General features: G+C 46.4%; 1 protein-coding gene across 2 annotated transcripts in view; it reads right to left on the bottom strand.

Moving 5' to 3' along the window:
• ADAM12 (ADAM metallopeptidase domain 12) overlaps positions 1–21,366 on the bottom strand; it is a 320,214-nt gene that overhangs the window by 80,353 nt on the left and 218,495 nt on the right. For both annotated transcript variants that reach the window (XM_084751157.1, XM_084751158.1), the window contains exons 5-8: positions 20,185–20,261; positions 10,105–10,291; positions 3,253–3,318; positions 1,936–2,007 (exon numbers count right to left, since the gene is read on the bottom strand). In XM_084751157.1, coding sequence (XP_084607283.1) covers positions 1,936–2,007; positions 3,253–3,318; positions 10,105–10,291; positions 20,185–20,261 — 402 coding nt within the window. The remainder of the gene's footprint in view (positions 1–1,935; positions 2,008–3,252; positions 3,319–10,104; positions 10,292–20,184; positions 20,262–21,366) is intronic.

Below are 21,366 nucleotides of genomic sequence, written 5' to 3'. Positions count from 1 at the left end.
CCAGAGTCCAGTCAACCTTAAGGGTCTGATGAGAAACCTGGGACCTTGGTCAGTCTAAATCCCAGTTCATCAACTCTCACCTGAGCTGCGTGTGCTGTGTTTACACATAAACACAGTCACTTGCATGTACACAGTGATGCGTGCACGCCTGCACATGACCACAGGTGAACCTGCATGTGTGCATGGGCCCAACTCTGTCACCACAAGGAGCTGCTTACTGTATCTGTGATGGGAGGGAGCAGACCAAGCCATTCCCTGCTCTGAGTGAACTCACCTACTCTCCTCCACCTTGCAGGGCCACTGTCCCATGTGCAATGACCCCTGTCTTTATCCTTAGAGGAAGTGACTGGCTCTCATTTGCAACTCCAGAGACCTCAGCTCACAGCATCGTTGCAGGGCTGTCTCCTGAGTGGAGGATGAAGGGCTTTGTATGTCTGCTCTGACTGGAGAAAGAGGGATGGCGTCTGATTGGCTCTATATTCTGGATATACAGAACCCAGGACAGTGTGTTCTAGAAGCACTTGTAGGATGAAGATGAATCTATGGAAGATGAATTTATGGATTTATCTTCCTCCTCCTGAAAATGCTGAAAATTTGAATTGAACAGATCAGGACTGCTTGGAAAGAAAGATGCAGCGAGGAGCCCTTGCAACCCTCTCTGTGTGAAAGGCGGTTATGTTGCCTGTGAGGGGCTCAGCTAGATCCAGGCCTTCCTTTTCACCTGGTTGTTATAGTAGGAGACACGTTATGACTGAGAAGCTTGGCTTTGTGTCTTTTTCCCCACTGGTGGCATCCACAGTGCAGCCCTGTACCAGGTGAGCTCCTGGCTTTGGGCCCTGGAGCTGACAGCCACATAGAAGGTGAGAATCTCTGGGGGACATCTAAAGCATTCATGACCAGGTGCTCCCCTCACCTCTGCCAGCAAACAAGAGGCCAGGAAAGTCTTTGGAAGCCCCCCTGCCCCCCAGCACTGATGTGTAGGCCAGAGAAACCCCACTTTAGATGAGAGTGATCAGCCCCAAACAGCTCAGACTCCTTTATGTCAGACCATCACTAGCAGGGTGTGTTAGACAGACAGAATTCTTATTTCCTTGCTGGCAGGCTGTAGAAGGAGCCAGGCTCCCCGGGGGCTGTTTCTCCCAGAAGTCATCCTGTCAAAGTAATGGTGGGCTCTCCCTTGTTCCCAATGAGGGTCTTCCAATAACTGATGTTCACAGAGGAAGTGTTCTCCAAAGAGCTTCTGCAAATGGCTTGGTTCCTGTCAATCATTGAGATGGGCCTGGCTGGAGGAATGCTAGGGTGCTAATCCTGGGAGGCGGGGCCTAGTTTAAGGACTACAAGGACGTGTGTGATGAAAAGATACACTTGGTGGCCACGCCTTGCCACTCTCTGCTCCATGGCCGCTGTGAGTTGAGCAACTCTGTCCCATCAATGCCCTCTCTGCCATGGTGGGTCAGAGCAGTGGAGTCAGCGGACCTCAGCCTGAAATTCCCAAAGGCACAAGGCCAGATAAATGTCCCCTTCTCCACATAGTTTCTTTGTGTGGTATCTGTCTAGTCCACGCTGGAGTGCAGAGAAGAGGCCTAGCAACCACGGCCTCAGAGTTTCAAAGCACCCTACTGGGATTCTGTCTAATGCATTGTCCAGAATTCTCTTAGGCTGAAACACTTCCTGGCAAGACTAGATCCTAGAGGAAGCTTAGTCTCCAAGGCCACCACCATCCAGGCCAGCCCAGCCAGGGCTGGAATCTCCTAAGTTGCCCAGGACCTGGAAAACACCCATTTAGAAGATGGGCCACTCAGAAGACCAGGGACAGGACACAGGGACAGATCCTGGCCTCTCTGGTCAGTTAGAGGAAGTGCCCTTAATGCTCTCAAGCCTGCTTTCTAACACTGGCATGATTTGAGTCGTTTAATTACCTGCGGGGGAACTTACCTTGTCAGCATGATTCGCAATCTCTATTAAGCGCTGCTTAACTTTCTCCAGGTCTTTTCCTTGCCTCTGAAACTTAACAGTTTTAAATGCCCGCATTAGTAATGGTAACAGTACCAGTATCAGTCAGGGGCCCTCTTCCCATATCCTGAGATGTGAACCTAGCCTCGGGTGACACCCTGTACTCCTGGGGGGCCCCCACATTTACAGTGCAAGGAGCTCACACCCCGCCAGGTACTTTCCCCAGCTGGGGAGTCCCTCTAATTCCCTACAGCTCACTCAAGCCAAGGGCTCCTAAGACAGTAACTTCAGCAACTCTTCCCGCTTCATCAATGAGGGAGGCAGGGACACATTTTGGCAAAGAGAAAACGGACGACGGGAAGGCCGTCCAAAGCCACTTTTCATATCATCAGCTTGATTTTTAACTTCCTGAGAAATTTCCTTTGTATTCGTTTTTGGACATTAAACATGAGAAGCAAGACAAGCTCATGGCATCAATATCCAAGGAGAATGGAACAGAAAGTTAACTAATTTCCCATCCTCTCCTCTAAGCTGACCTTCCAGAATGGGAAGTTTTCTGAGAAATTGTCAAGCTGTTTTCATTCTTGTATGTTAAATGAGCTTAGGAGAAAAATGTCACCAATTTATAAAATGTTAATGGGATGGTAAGAAACCGTAGGAAAGATAATCAACCTAAAGAAAACTGATTCAACATGAATTGAAAGAAAAAAAAACCAACAGTACAAAGCCATTAACACAAAAGGGAAGAATTTCTCTACCATCAGTGGATAGCATTCATTCATTCATTCATTCATTCATTCAGATTAAGGCACACCCAATTTCCCCCAAATGTCAGAATGTAATTTAAAGCTATCTCTCCCTCCCTCCTTGATAATTCTCCTTACTTGATAGTTTAGCTACAAGGAAACCCTGTATTTTGGGGAGCTCATTTTGTAATTATTTTATTACACTAGGATGATATATCTTAAATGGTCTGTGCTTCCTCAGACCAGAAAAGCACTTTTGTTTTGTTTTGTATTACACAGGGTTTCTCTGTGTAATAGCCCTGGCTGTCCTGGAACTTGCTCTGTAGACCAGACTAACCTCGAACTTACAAAGATCAGTGTGCCTTTGCCTTCCACATGGTGGGATTAAAGGCATCTGCCACCACTGCCCAGAGGAAAAGCACATTTAAAAAAAATGCTCCAAGGTTTTAAAGAACACTTCAACAATGCAGGCAAAGCTCATCCTAACTGGCAAAGTATGTCCTCTCATTTCTTTTTGAAACCAGTTGTAATGAGGTGTTTTACAGATCCTTACCTCTCTGTTGTCTGCTACAATAACCAGCTCTACATACTTGGTCATCTTAAGGGTCTCTCTTTTATGCTGCCAAAAGAAAGCAAGAGCTTAGTTTTCCTTATGACTTCACTGAGGCTTCCAGAACATTCATTGTGCATGCCTCTCAAAAATATAAACAAGCAAACAAACAGACAAACAAGACAAGAACAGCAATATTTGGAGAGGAGACTTCCTCTCCTGGGCTTTGTGGCTATGTACCATCTAGAAATTAACTCCTAGCCCCAGTGATCTTTTTGTGACGCCTCAACAGGGGTGATCTGGTTTCCACCTCTGTGTGGGAAATCCTACAAAGGAGCTCACCATTCTTTGCTGAAACATTGATTGTGGGTTCAAAAGAGAAGTCATGGTCATTTTTAAACAAAATGAGCACATAAACAACTCCAGAGAACATTCTAGAACCACAGCCAGCAAAAGCTTGTGGTCGCAGATTACATGTGGCTGTGAACATAACTAAAGCAATACTGGAGTTCAGCCTGTCACTGGTGTTTCTTGTACTTTCACATGTGCATCTGGCTCCACAATTTAGGAAAGCGGAAGACACACTCTGTGATCCTTCTGGGAAATGCCGAGTTCTCTCCGGGGAACTGGATGCTTGTGGCCAATCATTTAAACACATATTTTGAAGCAGTCGACGATTGGGCTGATGAGCAGAGAGGCAAAGGGAGGTGCAGAGAGACAAAATACAAAGGACAGGGAAAGAGCAGGAAGAAATAGTAATTTTTAAGAGGCTTGGAAGATGACACGGGAGGGTTGAGGTAGGCAAGAACAGAGCAGCTAAGGATACGGAAACTGTCAATCAAGGTACAGGGATAGGGCACTCAACAGTGGAGGTGCAGATCCAAACAAGATGGCCTCTGAGGCAGGTTATAACATTTTAATCAATCTCCCTCCGAAGGCATTTGCACTCTTCTGTAAATTACTGGGAGGATCCCAAAGGCATTTTTAGGGGAACTAAAACAACCCATGTAGGGTGGTCTCCAAAAACAAAACAAAACAAAAAAAGCAAAGTGTTCTGTTTCTGCAGTAACACACACACTTGCAGGAAGTGGGGGTTGGTCTCCCAGCGGAAGCTGCTGCATTACGACTTCAGGCTCAAACAGGCCTCGTGTCCAGCCAAAAGCAAGAGGGATGAAGGCACGCTTTGAATCGGGTTTCCAGTCACATAATCTGGAGGGAAACATCTTTCATAAAACAGATCTCCAGCAGTCCAGAATCTTCCAAACAGATTTTTACAAGAAAAATGTTTGTATTATAGTGGTGTTCCTGCTTGCTGCCCAGCTGTGCTGATTCATGAGTTTAGGTGTCCCTGAAGAAATCTGGAAACCTCATGGAGGAAGGAAAACAAAGTACCATGAAAGGTATAATTTCTCACGCTTCTACGGCGCTGCAAGGAGAAACCGTCAGGCGTGGTAACTGTGTGCACAGGCAGGCTTCGAGGTGCCAGCTATGGACTCAGAAAGGCCAAAAGTCAGCCCCTGTGTGTGCTCAAAATGAGACACTTCTGGAAATGAGAGTCTTGAGCATTTTCCTGAGGGGACAAAGAAGAAGAATTCCCCCTCCCTCCCTCCCCCTCCCCTCTGCCATGTACACATGTGTATGTGTTTGTATGTATGCTCCTGTAGGTTGTGTATTTGGGTGCACACACATGCATGGGCAAAGCATGTGGAAACCAGAGGTTGATGGTCATTTTTTTTCCCCTCTAACTCTCTCTACCTTGATTTTTTCCCCCTGAGACACGTTCTCTCAATGAACTGGGAGTTTATCATTTCACTTGGGTTGGCCTGCCAGCGTGTCCCTGGAATCCAGCAGTCTCTACTACGCTGCCAGTGCTGGGTGGCAGGTGCACCTGGCTCTCTACGTGAGCGCTGGGATCTCAACCCAGGGCAGAATTCACTCTACTGATTGAGACATCGCTCCAGCTCCCAGGAATCATTTTTTTCCTACCCTCCCCTCGCTCCCCCCTAAAATACTCTACTCAACCACAAACAAATTCAGCTAATTATACAGACAAAAACATGAAGAAATAAATGAATCTTTCATGAAAAACTCTTCGAAAGAGCTCCGGCTGCTTAGGCGTTTACACTTTTCAGACTGTGAAGGGTGAAATCTATGGCCAGAGGACATTTCCAACTGGCCTTGGATCATCATTTAGGAAACACACAATCCCAGATAATGAAAACAAACACATGAACACAATTTTCCTGTCTCTGCAGTTTTCAGGGAAATACACATTTTCTCATGAATTTAGAGAGCTGCAAGCTCAGAGACAAGTTTAACCACATCATAATGAAAAGCCACAGGGGAGTGGCCGGCTCCCTGCTGGAGCAGAGGCTTAAATTACCTCCATGTGATCTCTACCTATCTAGGCTTTCCAGTTAAAAAAAAAATTACATTTTAAATTTGTGATATGGGCAGCTACATTGGAACCTGCCTGTTTGACTGAATTTTCATTCTGCAGGGTTGTGAACAAAAGCTTGTTCCCAAAGAAGAACCGGGGTCTCAGAGAATGGCTCCAAAGTTTCAATTCCAAGGTAAGGACAGAGTTAGGGACAAGGCGCCCAAGACCTGGACCTGGCATTCCTGGACTGCTGAAATGTCAACCCAGCCAAGTTCCCACAGTCTGACTGTTCCCTGAAGAGCTCTCTGTGATCTCTGGCACAGAGAACTTAACTCAAGCTAGGAAAGCAATGGGAGTCCAGGGGACCAAGGAGTTTCCACAGCAATCCTGTCTTCTTACGGCCAGACCCCTGGCGGAACGTTTGCGCATGCCACAGTGTCTTCTGGGAACTTGCTGTGTACTGTGTGATGGGTTAGGTCCTGGAGATGTAGGGATAGACAAGACCAAGGCCACTCACTGCCTTCATGACGCTGTTCCCTTCTCTGCCACTGGGAAATATGGTTGGACTCTCTTTATTAGCAGACTTCGCCTTTGTCTCTCTCACAGAGCTTCCTGAGGCAGCTGCTATACTTTCTGTTAGCTTTGACATGTGGTCTCATGTAGCCCAGGCTGGCCTTCAGCTTACCAGAGACCTAAGTGTGACCTTGAACTCCCAATCTTCCCGCCTCCACCTCTAGAGTGCTAGGATCACAGGCCTGCACCGCCGTAGCTGGTTTATGTGAGGGAGGACAGAGATAGAACCTGAGGCCTCGTGCTGAGCTACACTTGCAGCTCTCCCTTCCTGTTCCTGTAGACACAGGTCATTCATGGGGAAGGGGTCCAGGCAGGTGAGCTAAGCACTAAGAAGCCTTAGCACAGGCTTAAACATTTCCAGAGAGAAAACTATGACACTCCTGCCTTCCAGAAGCAAGCAGGGCTCTCCCTGCAATCTAATATAGAGCCTTGTAAAAGTGACAAACAGCTTGTCTTTATATGACAGCCAGCGTGAACATCAGATAGATTCCTGGTGCTCTGTGAAGGAAAAAAAAAAATGCAAACATCTGCAGAGAAGTTGAGATAGTTAACATTTGGGGAGGGGGGGTTTCAGGAAAATGCAGAAGAGCAATTGTGCTTGGCACACTGAATAAACAAGATTAATTGGCTGCAGTTACATTGATTTTTTTTTAAGTATAGAATAAAGGCCGAATAGTGAGCAAGTGATGGGCACGCAACTTGAATCTGTGCTCTGCCTGTTCATCACAGAGCTCTCGAAGATGATGCTCCAGGTGCCCAGAACTCCTGAGTATTCTGCTTATTTGGAAATTATTTTCCATACTATCTTTATTATATTCTTTCAGTTTAGGTTGAGCATGATTTCTCTCCCTTGTGGAAGACCATCACAAGAAGTTTGAGAGCAACAGACGGAGCTGAGGTGAACCGCCTGGGCATCCATGCCTTCTCTTTTCCATTTAAAGGTTCATTTATACTCCCACATTAGCAAAACAGCGTCATTAGGCATGGTTTCTTATTTCTCTCCATGTCAATGTGACTGGAAATGATGACGGTGCAAATCATGGGTCTACACGTGCATGCTCAGAGAATTAGAATACGGTCAGTAAGTACAGACCAAGTTTGTACTTCTAAATGAAATGGGAGCACATTTGAGCATCATTTAAACTGTCAACTTAGAAATCATGCAATGTGGGCAACAGGCATTCAACCAGGTACTCAAAGCCAAGAGCCTGGAAAACAAAATGCAAATGTTCTGCTTGTTTATGATGGGTGAAGCTTGGCTCAGTCACATCCTAGCTGGGGTCTGGACCCAAAAGCAGGCCTGTTTGAAGACTGAAATAAACAGGAGAGGGCCTGTAGAGGCTGCCTCTGGTTCTAGCTCTTAGGCCTATCACTCAAGAGAGGTGGGGCGGGGCAGGAATGAAGGAGAGACCCTTCCAGAGCCCAGGTGCTGCTGCTGCTGGGACACACCCCACTCATATGTGTGTGTGTGTGTGTGTGTGTGTGTGTGTGTATGTGTGTGTGTGTGTGTGAGTGTGTAGGCGCAGGTGCTCATGTGTGCAGATGTGTGGAGGCCAGAGAGCATGTGTGTGTGTGTGTGTGTGAGTGTGTGTGTGTATGTGTGTGTAGGTGTGAGTGTATAGGTGCAGGTGTGAGGGTGTGCAGATATGTGCAGGCCCGAGAGCATAGTTGTGTGTGTGTGTGTGTGTGTGTGTGTGTGTGTGTGTGTGTAAGTATGTAGGTGCAGGTGCTCATGTGTGCAGATGTGTGGCAGACAGAGAGCATGTGTGTGTGTGTGTTTGTGTGTGTGTGTGTGTGTGTGTGTGTGTGTGTGAGTGTGTAGGTGCAGGTGCTCATGTGTGCAGATATGTGGAGGCCAGAGAGCATGTGTGTGTGTGTGTGTGTGTGTGTGTGTAAGTATGTAGGTGCAGGTGCTCATGTGTGCAGATGTGTGGTGGACAGAAAGCAGCTTCAAGTGTTCTTCCTCAGGACACCGCACACAGGTTGTTGATTTTGTTGTTATTTCATGTTCATTTGCCTAGTGTTGTTTTGTTTTGAGGTAGAATTTTTCACCGAACTTGCCAAGTAGTCTAGACTGACTGGCCCGGGAGCCCCAGAGATCCTCCTATCTCCACCTTCCCAGAGCTGCATTATAAAACAGTGTCAGCATGCCTGGCTTTAAAAAAGTTATTAACATAGATTTTGGAGCTCAGACTCCGGCATACAGACATGTGCTGTGTGCACTGAGCTCTTCCTCTAGCCTTGTTTTATTGTTCTTTTGAAATAGGAACCAGGGACTGGCTGTGTAACAAGAAAGCCCTTGAGCCCTTCCCCAGCTACCTCTGCCCTCCACAGCGCTGAGCTCACTGGGTGTACCATCATTGCTGCTGTTTCTGGATAGTTCTAAGATCCTGGAAATCAGATAGGCTCTCACCCCCATCCCTTAAGCATCAGTGTGAGGTGAGCCCCACAACCTAAGGGGAGAGTTCTCGTCTCTCTATGAGGTGGAAGAAAAGTTTTTAAAAATCTTGAGCATTGTACATGGACAATCTTGGGAACCATCAAAGGGGAAAGGGCTTTGGATCTCATGATGGAAAAGCTGATGGACAGGAAAACATTCAGAACTGGGCAGCTTAGAGCAGTTTAAGGGGGCAGACATTCTGTACAGGTATAGAGAGAATGCTAGGAAAGGGGAAAGCATGGACCATAGCTCTTATTGTTCACACTTAAAGAATTTAGAGGGGGAGGGGGAAGGAGGAATACTAGGAGGAAGAGTAAGAAGAGGGGATAGTTCAGTGGTCATACACTTGGCCTAGCACACATAAGGTCTTGAATTCAATTTCTAGTACTGTTGGAAAACAAAAAGAAGAAAAGTAAGTAAGTAAGTAAGTCCGGATGGGTGGGTAGATGGATAGATGGATGGATGGATGGATGGATGGATGGATGGATGGCTAGATTAAAATACACCACGAATAATCTTCAGAGAATGTTGACTGTTGGGTGTACTGTATAGCTCAAAACGTGGAAATACAAAATGTGTTGAGGGATATAAAGAACATGTTACTCTTGCTGTCCTTGGCAATAAAATGTTAGCATAGGGGACACCATGTTTGATTTTTTAAAATATTTCTTTTCAATAGGGAATAGGAAACACACACACACACACACACACACACACACACACCCCAAAATAAAACAATAAGATCAACAAAAAGGGACAAAGGTTGATACATTGATAGTCTGGTTATAACCTAGTGAAAGAAAAGACCCTTTACTGCTTGCCCACAAAGCTCCTCTGTGGTCTATACAGCCCATGCGAATGGCAATCAGCAGGTCCCACAGGGCAGGCTTGATCTAGGGTATTATGGGAGATGTTGGTGAGGGGAGTCAGGGCAGGAGGGCAGACAAGGCAGGCTGCTGTACAGTCCTGGAGGGAAGGGCGGACACTGGCAACATGGACTTCAGTAAAATCACCAGAGAAGGCTCAGTGGCCTTCTGCCCATGCAGGTCGCTAAAACATGCTCGTCTTCTATACCCAGCTCTGAGATCCCAAACTGCGGAACAGACCATGGGCGATGAAACCTCAGTGTGGAGAACAAGAGTGGGTGGGGAATCCATGCTTGCTGTGCTGACCACCGGGTCGCCCTACCCTGGCTTCGTCCTGCTGTCTCTGCCCATGATGACCTTGCCAGTCTCTGACCCTCGTCACATGTTAATGAGTATGATGTCTACATTTGCAGTGAAGCGGCCTAGATGTGAGTTTGGAGACATGCTCTCCCCAGGATGTCCCCTACCTCCTGAGGAATGGGGGATCACTGCATCCTCAGGGCATCCAGCAGCAAGGTTGCTCAGACCTCTTGCCATGGCACGTCCCTTCCTTCAGCTCTCAGCTCAAGAAACATGAACTTGGAATCCCCTCTTACCCTTCTTGGCCACATCTGAGAGGGTTTGGGGGAGACATCTTCCATGGCGAGGCTGGACTTGTTATGATGCGACCCACACAACCCTTGGATGTTCTCCACACTTTCAGCTGCGATGAGTTTATATCTGTCGCTGGTGTTTTTCATTGGTTCTAAGATGTAGGTTTTATTTTCAAACATGATAAGTCCCCTGTTGAAAAGGTAATACAAATAGTAATTTTTAAGGACAGTACCTTATGGTGAAGAGTTTTTTAATATTAATTTTTACCCCCTCCTTCTCTGTGCATGTATGTTACATGTATGTGGTGACCTGAGGAGGCAAGAAGACAATGCTGGTCCCCAGAGCTGGAGTCACAGATGTTTGTGAGACACTTGACCTGGGTGCTGGGAACCAAGTTCTGGTCTCTTTGAGTGCTTTTAGCCACTGAAGCATCTCTCCAGCACCCAAGTAAAAGTTCTTAATGAAAGAGAGAATAAAAGAGGAAATCCTGATTTATTTATATTTTCAAGCTTTAAGAGAAAAAGATATACTTTGTGTTCATGCCATTCATCTTGAAAACTGCTTGAAAACAAATGTTGAGATTTCACTTGTTCCAATCTTTTTTAAGAGACAGGGTTTCTCTGTGTAGCCTTGGCTGTCCTGGACTTGCTTTATAGACCAGGCTGGCCTTGAACTCACAGAGAGCCTCCTGTCTCTGCCTCCAAAGTGCTGGGATTAAAAGCATGCACCACCATGCCCGACTCTTGTTTCAAATATTTTTTATGGTAAAGAACAGACTGCATTCTGCCTTTCTGGGGTTTGTTTCTGTTGTTTGTTGCTGGGTTTTTTTTTCTGTCTCAAAAATATATTACTGTGAGAGTCTCACAAAAAGATCTAATGTGGCAGTAAGTGCATCCGAGTTAGCAGACACAGCTCAGAAGGAAAACCTTCCCTTCTTTTTAAAAAATTTTGTTTTAATTATTTTATTAATTTATTCATATTACATCTCAATTGTTATCCCATCCCTTGTATCCTCCCATTCTTCCCTTCCTCCCATTTTCCCCTTATTTCCCTCCCCTATGACTGTGACTAAGGGGGACCTCCTCCCCCTGTATATGCTCATAGGGTATCAAGTCTCTTCTTGGTAGCCTGCTATCCTTCCTCTGAATGCCACCAGGCCTCCCCAGCCAGGGAACGTGGTCAAATATGAGGCACCAGAGTTCGTGTGAAAGTCAGACCCCACTCTCCACTCAACTGTGGAGAATGTCCTGTCCATTGGCTAGATCTGGGTAGGGGCTCGAAGTTTACCGCCTGTATTGTCCTTGTCTGGTGCCATAGTTTGAGCAGGACCCCTGGGCCCAGATCCGCCCATCATAATGTTCTTCTTGTAGGTTTCTAGGACCCTCTGGATCTATTTCCCCCATTCTCCCATGCTTCTCTTACCTAGAGTCCTTCCCTTCTTTTTAAAAAGACAATTTCTACTCTGAAATAAGTTGTCCTGGTCAAACCTAGTTTCTAAATCTTTGAAGAGATTCAGATATAAAAATGGACGAAGATTTATGATTTTTTTTCTAATTTAAATCGGTGGGAGATGATGGGTATGCACCGGTCGCAGAGCCTGCTGTGGCCTGAATGTGAAATATGCCCTACAGGCTCACGTGTTGTAACACTTGGCGCGCACTCTGTGGTACTGTTGGGAAGGTTGTAGGCCCTCTAGGAGGCAGAGCCTTGTTGGAGGAACTGGGTCACATGGGAGGGACGTGAGGTTTTATAGAGCAACTCTGCTTCCTGTCTACCCGCTACTTCCTGACAACGGTGTGCTATGGCCAGAAGCCTCTAACTCCTGCCACACATCGGGGGGCTGACTCCACCCCCCCCCCCCGAATTATAAGTCAAAGCAAAACTTGCCTCTCTTAAATCGCTTCTTGTTTGTTATTTTCCCATACTAGTAAGAAAAATAACTAATACAGTACTGCAGACATTTGAGCTAACCCTTAGCTCTGTGGGGGTACCCTTAAATCAATTGAGGATCTCATTTTTATCTTTGTGTGTGTGTGTGTGTGTGTGTGTGTGTGTGTGTGTGCATGCACGTATGTTCATGTGTGTCTGAGTGCTTGAATATATGTGTGCATGCTGGTGTATATGTGTGTGTTGAATGCTTGCATGTGTGTGTGTGTGTGTGTATGTGTGTGTGTGTGTGTGTGTGTGTAAGTCAAAGGCAAATTTCAGGAATCTTTTTTGATCACTTTACCTCTTATTCTTTGAGGCAGGGTCTCTCAATCAAACTCAGCAATCACCTATGACCAGTCTTACCAGACAGCTCACTCTTCCAAGGCTGGAATTGCAGCTGCTATGTCCCATTACTTGGGTCCTGGGGGGTCTGAACTCCAGCCCTTTCTTGCACATCAAATGGGAGGCCCTTTCTAGAATGGAGGAATGCTGTGCTGTGGGAGCTGCCCTGTCCTGTGGCTGGGCGAGGGGCTCCTGGAGCCCAGCAGCTTCAATTTTAAGCTCCAGTTCTGACACTTCCTAGCTATGTAAACTTGTTTAGGGGCCTGAGTGTCCTAAACTTGCTTTCTTAATCAGTGTAATATGGGTAACAGTAACTTCCTGTCATGATTGCCACACTACTCAGTGAGACCTTTCAGCCCCGTAGATGGCCAAGTTACTGTCAAAATCGTGGCACCTCTCATCCTTGGATAAGGACATATCCACACACCAGGCTGCTGTTATTCCAGAGACTGACAATTTTAGGCAAATTTTATACTTTGTGAATGTATCCTACCCACAAGAATGCTGGCCATCTGCTGCTCCCTGACATTAAATGCAGCATTCATAAGATAAACACCCTTCTGGGAATAACAGTGACCAAAACAGAACCCCATGAGCCAACAGCTAGGTTTGGAAATAAAAGCATAGAGTTTTAAAATACATGGATAAGGGAGCTCTGGGTAAGACGGCGGCTGAGAAGGCACTCCTGAGAGAATGGCTTCTTATAGTTAGGGAGACAAAGAGACCAGGGGTAGCTCATAATCCCGTCACGAGCTCCCAGGATCTACATGAACAATGCCACAACCAACTTTCTCTACCACCTGACCAACTAACTTCCTGTGCCATTGAACCTGGACGCACTGCTGTCACAGATGCAGAACCCAGCCAACTCCAGCAAACTGGGCTAAGAGGCCTCATCCAGAAGACCTACAAAAGCTGTGCTAATGGAGATTTTTATCGACTGGGTCCCCAGAAGACTGCCGCCAGGACCCCATTAATGTCTTGGTGGGAACAGTGAGACAGTGGGAGCCAAGTACAAGCTTCAGACGACGACGCTTTGGGCACCGCACAGCCAACCCCCGCTGAGGCCCTGGGAACTGAAGCAAGGCAGCTGCGGGGGAGATTCCCTCAGCTATCCTCAGCTCACAGAACAGAGCCAAGTAGCTCGTTAAGCCAACTCTGTGTAGAGGTGGAGCTAAGAACTCACGGCAGAAGAACAGGACTGCTGAAAACCAACACGGAGGATAGCTCTGAACGGAACAAGGAAGGCAGTGTAGTGGATCCGCCATGGGAGACAGAAAACCCAACATCCGGGCCACTGACTTCACTCTCTTAAATCTCTACTGAGCTCTCAGCCCTCTGCAGTTATCTCTTATCTATATAGCCCCCCAGGCAGTGTAGCAGCCCCCATGCTTTCCAGTCACACACTCTCTCTTTTCTCTTTCCTCCTATTGTTAAACCTCATAAAGCCCAGAGGCCGAGCCTGTTTATGATAGCAAAGCATATATCTTTACCCCACACTGCCACCTACCATCAACTCTCCACTCCCTTCCCCCGCCTAGCCTCTCTCTGTTCTCCCTACTCTTCCTCTATGTATGTGTTCTCTTCCTATTCCTACTCTTCTGCTTTCTCTATTTTAAAAAACATAAGATGACACAGGAAGTCTCTTTTTCCGGTCTTGTCTTCTTAGTGTTCTGTGTCCTCTTGTATCTGGGTTGGCTTCTCTTTGCCTAGATCTGGGGACTTTGCTCTGTGGAGTGGTTTCACCTTTTGCGTGAAATTCTTCTCCTTCTTCTGTGTCCATTAATTTGTAACTTTTTATCTGTTTGTGGCGTTCCCTTTTCTCTAGCTCCCACCTAGCAACGCAATCACTACCCACTCAACCTCCCTACCGTTTCTTTCACTTCTACTCATACCCACAGCAACTAACATGACAGCACGGATGGCACTATCTGGGCTCTTCTACTCGCTGCAAACAATGGTTCCTTAACAAGTGTCTGTTCTGTAGCCACCTGCGACTGTTATCAGAGCAGGCCAACTGCTGGAGAGTGATTAATCCTGCACTCGGTGTCATCCCACAGGGATGGACTAACAGTAGCTCCTGGTGCTGCAACGCCTGTCCGACAGAGGGAAAGCTTACCCACCATGACTGTCACGACCTTGTCTCCCCTGAACTATAAATCCCTCCACCGAAAGAAGAGAGGTGACCCAAGTGCAAAGCTAACCATGTATCATTACACAGGCAGATAAGAGTACCAAAACAGAAGTAACCTGAAAAGGCATATCTCCTCCCAAACCAACCAATGTACAGGCATGGCTCCTGATGGGAGGGACTTAGACGAGATTCTAGTCACAAAAGTCAAAGGAATGATTATAAATATGCTCAAAACAACTCCTGGAAGATGTAAATATTTTCCAAGAGAGCACAGACAAACAGTTGATTAAATAAGGAAGTCAATTCACGATATGAAGATAGAAAGTAAGGTAATACGAAGAAAACCGAACACTAATCACAATGGAAACAAAAACGCCACATGAAAAACGAAAGCAGAATATGTCATGATGGAATGGCTGGGTTTGAAAGCAAAACAGAACAAGTGGATCAGCCCATCAAGGTCAATGATAGATTTTTTTAAAAAAATGGATGGATGGACCATGCAAGAACTTGGGGACACCACAAACAGGTACAAATGACAAATTATGGACACAGAAGGAGGAGAAGAATTTCATGCAAAAGATGAAACTATTTCATAGATGAAAATAATCACAGAAGAAAATCCGAAAATCTAGGCAAAAGGGAAGCTGACCCAGATACAAGAAGGACACAGAACACTAAATAGACAAGATTGGGAGAGAGGCTTCCTGTGTCATATTACACTTTAAAAAAAAATGTTACGTACGTAACAAAAGAAGTGCAGTGAAAACTTCAGAAGAGAAGGGCCAGGCCACGAGGAAAGATATGGCCATTAGAACAGTTGCTGACTTTTCAACCAAAACCATAAAGGCACAAGGCTTGCTATAATCTGCAGAACCATCTATCTACCATAACCAAGGGTGAAAGAAACACTCTCCGTGAGAAAGACAGGCGAAAGCACTTCATGGCCACTGCACCACGCCCACAGAGAACACTGCGGGGAATGCTTGGGACTGAAGAGAAAGATAAACACACTCAAGAGCCTAGCAGAGGAAAAAAAAAAATAAATGATGCTAAAAAGAAACTAAACAAAAGAGGGCTAAGAAACCCCAAACACCATACTATCAACAAGAGTGTCAGAGATACATGCACGTGTCAGCTACAACTCTGTCTCAATTTACCCATCAAGAGCTACAGCCTAGAAGGCTGGATCAGAAAACAGAATTCTTATTTTGCTCCCTCAAGAAATGTACCTTATGACCAAAATTAAACACCACTTCAGGGTGAATAGATGGGGGTGGGGGCAGGAGGGGAGTATCACAAGCCAACAGAACCAAGAAGAAGCAGGTGTTGTTATCCTCACATGTGACAGAATAGACCTGAAGCCAGTTCTTGTCGGAGGTTAAAAAAAAAAAAGTCACTTCATGCTGACCAAGAAAACCATCCAAGAGAAAACACAATTCTAAACATGTATGTCCCAAATGAAGGCTCATCCAATTTCATGACACAGAGACTTCTAGATCTAAAGTCTCAGATGCCCGCCAACACAATAATAGTGGGGGACCTTAATATCTCACTCCCAGCCTTGGACACACCAATTGGGCAAATACTAGCAAAAAAAAGCACTGGAATTAAATGACATCAGCTGTTTTCTTGAATTCTACCTTTTTTTTTTTTTTGGATAGGGGAGAGGGACAAGATGTCTCCATGAACCCAGAGTTTGCTGTCTGCCTAGACTGGCTAGCCAGCAAGCCCCCACTTGCTATCTGCCTTGACTCCAGCCAGCTGGGGGCCGAGAATGAAACATGGCATGATGCTGTAATCATGAGAGAGGAGCCAATTGCTGAAAGTTTTTCTACTCAGTGGAAACTTCTAGAAACTTTTACTTGGTCATAAAAATGTTCTCATATCTCCTTTTATCTTTTAAGTCATCCAGAGGCCAGATGTTGAGAAACAGGGGTGAAGGCCTTCCCTTTGCTCCACACAGCCAGCAGCCTGCAACACAGCGTAATTAAATAATTGCTTTGGACTATCTTGGGTATAATTAATCATTTAGCTGTAAAGATCTCTGGAAAGAACAGTCCAAAACTCAAGCGGTCAGGGTTTCTGAGACGTAGAAGTGGGATGTTCTCACAGCCCTCTCTCACCCCAAGTTAGATAAGGGAGGCCGTTTGTTTGTTTTTAAGTTGGATGTCATAAATGTTTGATTCTAAACTTCAAGTTGGAAGAATCTCAGAGGAGTGGATTTGGGTCTAGCGGATTTTGAAAGTAGGGTTCTACCAGCTCCATACCTCAGGAAGGAAAGGCCTAAAAGAAGACATGCCAGTGTTTGGGCAAGATGGAGACCTTCTTGGAACCTAGTCTCATTATACCTGTTTCTGTGGTGACCTCCTTGCAGCTGAAGCACCAGTGAACATTCCCAGTGTCTGAGGTATCCAGGTAGCTCACAGAAGACCCGTGGAGAGCCAACCCCGTCCTATGTGTCTGAGGCTTGGGTTTTCGGGTGCACCCTTACCCACCTACACCAGCACTGCTTTGAGAGGAATGAAGCTCCCAGGACAGGGCCAAGAGGAACAAAGTGGGAAGGGAGAAGAAGGCAGCCCAGAGAGATGAGTGGCCGCAGTGATAAGCAGTGGCCTTTCCTTAAGATTCCAAGGCTGGGGCTGGGGCTGCTGCTCAGCCGGCGACACAGTTGCCTAGCGTGCGTGAGGCCCTGCGCGCATTCCCTTCTTAGCACCACATCTCCTGAGCGTGGTGCTCAACAGCTGCAATCCGAGTACCCGGGAGATGGAAGGTGAAGCTGGGTTTAAGGGAACCCACAATTACCCAGATAATTGGAAGCCAGCATTTGGCTACATGAGACCCTGTGAGAAACAAAAACACAATAAAACAAACAAAAGCCCTCATCACAACAAAAAATATTTAAAGTCTTGTTATTTTTTCCCTCGGATGGGCACAAGGAGGAATCTATCAAACTGGCAGTGAGGTTTCACTGGGAAAACACATCCGAGCTCTATTCCCTCAAGGTTAGGGCTTTGTCTTGAAAATTCAGACTTCAGTCTCAGAATCAAAGGCGCACTGGGCCATAATACAGCTAATGCTGTTGTTCCTGTCATTTCTTTAGTTAGTCCTGGGCAGGCAGGAAAGTGACACATGCATCCCAACTACCTGCAGTAAGCCGGGAGTGAGGAAGAACCAGGAAACGTGGACTATCCCTGCTAGTCCAGTGCCGTGCTGCTAGCAGCATTCCCCGAGGAAGGATGACGCTGTCAATCATAGGCTAGAAATGCAGTTGGCATGGAATCTCATTTCAGTCCCTTTTTCTGGAGGAGCTCATGGGTAAAAGCAATATCCTGCCTCATGTATGTTTGATAAGCTGCAATGGCAGTGATATTAGCTAATATCAGCAGTATTAGCATAGGCTTATTTTCAGAACCAACTCCCATGTGAGTATCTCGTGTGCAAGCAAAGCAAGCACTTGTCATCACTGCCGCCCACAACCATGGTGCCAAGTACCGAGTTAGGTACAAAGAGAGCCTGCCTGTGGCTCCTGCTTCAGATGTGCTGGGCCGCTAGTGTGAGGTGCATAACAAAATGCCGAAGATGAAACTTTTACAAAACATTTTTAAAAATTGCTATTTACAAGTTGCATATCCTTAGTTGGAAGGACCAAAATCTTAAGTGTGGGGCAGATCAGAAACACTGCTGGTCCCGGGCATTGAAAAAAAATTATTTATTTAATTTTAGCTTTATGTGTATGGATATTTTGCCTGCATGCATGTCTACAGTGCCCATAAAACCAGATAGAGGGCTCCAGATCCCCTGGACCTGGAGTTATAGACTGTTATTAACCACTCTGTAGGTGCTGGGAACCAAGCCCCGGTCATCTGCAGGATGGTAGGAGAGGTGTCCCTTTGATTTGCAGCACCTGGGCCCATCTGTGCAGACCCAGAGTCAAAGGGCACCAGGCTGTCCTGGAGGCTGGGGGTGGCTGCTCACCATGGGGGGGGGGGACAGATACGCTCTCTACAGCTCAGTGTGTTCATCTTCAAACTTCTCCCTCCACCACGATCCCCACTGCAAACCCCATCACTTCAGCTATAGGCTGGATCCTCACCTTAAACCCAGGGCAAATGAGCAGTCCACAGCTGGCTTGCAGCCTGATTACTGTGCTTTAACCAATAGTCTCAGCCTACCGACCCTCAATGGCCTGTTCACCCTCACCTCACATATTACTTTTCTGGTTGGGGAGCAAAAGGGAATGTGATTTGAAAGCAGGGAAAGGTTATCAAGTCCAGCCTCCCCTCACTCAATGATTCATTTCTTGCAGCAGGGCTGCACCTCCAGAGGCCCCATGACCTCCCAAATCAGCACCTCCAGCTGGGGACCAAATGTTCCAACAGTGAAGCCTCTGAGACACATGCCATATCCATAAAGTGACACTTTGAGTAGACAAGGGTTGCCCTCACTTTATTACTGAGCTCTGCTCACACCTGTGAGATCACAGGATGTCTCCCACCATCCTGATTTCTATGAACCCTGGCCACTGTACACGCCCGAGTTCTCTGCTTGTATACAGTTCAGTTTACTGCTGTGTCCTCAAGGCCTAGACTAGCACTGGGGACAGGGTAGTGTCCCATGCATGCATGAATGACCAGAGAGAAGGGGACGCACACAAGACACTGCCTTTTTTTCTCAGATCAACAGATACAGTGAAGTGTCATGGAGTTCCATCAGTGCCATGTCAAAGATGTGTAGAGCAATGCACACATGCAGTGTGTGTGTGTGTGTGTGTTTGTGTGTGCAGTAGGCTGTTGATTACATGAATATTATATACATTATGTCATTTGTGTGTGTGTGTGGTAGGCTGTTGGTCACATGAATATTTATACATTATGCAATTTGTATGTATATGTATGTGTGTGTGTGTGTGTGTGTGTGTGTGTGTGTGTGTGTTGAGGCTATACTAATTGCCTCTGTGTGTTTATTTCATCTTTGTGGTGTGTGTATGTGTGTGTGGTAGGCTGTTGATTACATATATGCATTATGCCTCTTCTGTGTGTGTGTGTGTGTGTGTATGCTGTATGGTTATGTGTCTGTATGCTGTGGCACATGTGTAGCACATGTCTCATTCTCCACAAGTCCTCACAGAACTCACAGAGATGGCAGTTACTGCAGAAATGCAAAACACTGTCCCACCCTGTAACTTAAGCTGGTATGTTTTCTAGGTCCTTCTCTCCTCTCTCCCAGAGAGCCTCACTCTCGTGCCTTGGCCCAAGCTACTTGGGATGTGAGGAAACAAGCTGACAGTTCACAACTCGATACACACATATAGAAAAAAAAAAAAGGCAAGAGTGAAAATTAATCCAACAAGTAGTGTCTCGAGGGAGCACATAAGACTCCACTAGTGGTGACTGGCTGGGACTTGGAAGGAGAGGGCTGTGAGTAGCTAATCCCAGCATGGCAGAAGGCCATCATTTCCTACTCTTATGCATAGCTCATCAGGGAAACCCTGCCTAGGTGGGCTGGAAGTTAACTCCACTCCTTCAATGTTAAATTAGTTTTTGCTCTCTCTCAGGCTGAGGAGCACCTGTGCTGACTGTGAGGCTAGCATCTGCTCTCAGAGCCTATGAGTGAGTGGGGACAAAGGTGGCCTCTGGTTGGTTAAATCGGAGCTCCTATAGTCACACCCACTTACCTGAGACCAGAGCAAGTGCTGAGGCTGACCACTGATGCAGCATCTCCTTGCACATGTCCATGGTAGTAACAATGATTCTGGAAGGGAGCAAGGGGGAACCAGTCAATCAACGCATCTTCCTCCAACTTAGAATAACCCAGATGCTTCTAAGCCCCTCCCTGCTTTACCTATAGGACATGTTATAGTGTACTGTACCGCTAGTTTTACTGTTTGATGCTAAGGCTGATGTGACTTGCGAGAGTCTATGCTTAGTTAGAGCATCAGGCCTGCTTAGAGATTGTCAGTAGGGTTTTGACACGCCTGATTGGCCTCCACTCTAACCTTCCTGTCACCCACCCCAGGAAAGCCCTAATGCCCACTGTAGTACAAAATATATCAGCAGAACAAATTACACTGACATCCTTGGTTTACCCTCGTGTAAACTGTCTCCAGTAATGAGATGAGGAAACGGATGGGGTATTTAAGTGCACTGAGAAACTCGATAAAACCAGGCCTGACTGGATGGCTTAGGAAAACAGCAGAGCAGATGGGGCTGGTGAGGAATATCAAAGAAAAGATGTCACAGCATCACCTACACTCAGCTTCAGCAGGCAGGTCACTGAAGGAGGTCTCAGAAGAAGAGGAAGAAAAAACCCTGTCGGATACCTATAAAATTCGCAAAAGGAACCACAACACAGATGCCTTCTGGGAAGACAGTTCTCTGTCCGGATTCAAGGTTCATCGTGTCATTTGAAAAACCGTTGATCGCCGGGTGTGGTGGTGCACGCCTTTAATCCCAGCACTCGGGAGGCGGAGGCAGGCGGATCGCTGTGAGTTCGAGGCCAGCCTGGTCTACAAAGTGAGTCCAGGATGGCCAAGGCTACACAGAGAAACCTTGTCTCGAAAAAAACCAAAAAAAAAAAAAAAAAAAAAGAAAAACCGTTGATCACGGCTCCATTTGAGCAGCTGCTTGGCAAGGAATGGCCGCTCATCCTCAGCACTCCTCGTCCCAGCCTTCATAATGCCAGCAGCGGCATGATGGCTCTTGGCAGGAAAGGGACCTCTCCTCTTCTAAGGGACAGTCAGCCTGCCTCTGCCATGTCCTTGTCAGCTCACAGGTGCCTTATGCCTGGTGGTGACAGTCACTCTCAAGGACTATCTCTACTTTGCTAAGAAACATGACCGGGGCTAGAAAGGTGGCTC

This window comes from Acomys minous (genome assembly GCF_964271855.1).
Source record: "Acomys minous genome assembly, chromosome: 2".
In the NCBI taxonomy this organism is placed as follows: Eukaryota; Metazoa; Chordata; class Mammalia; order Rodentia; family Muridae; genus Acomys; species Acomys minous.
This window is presented reverse-complemented; position numbering and strand designations above follow the sequence as displayed.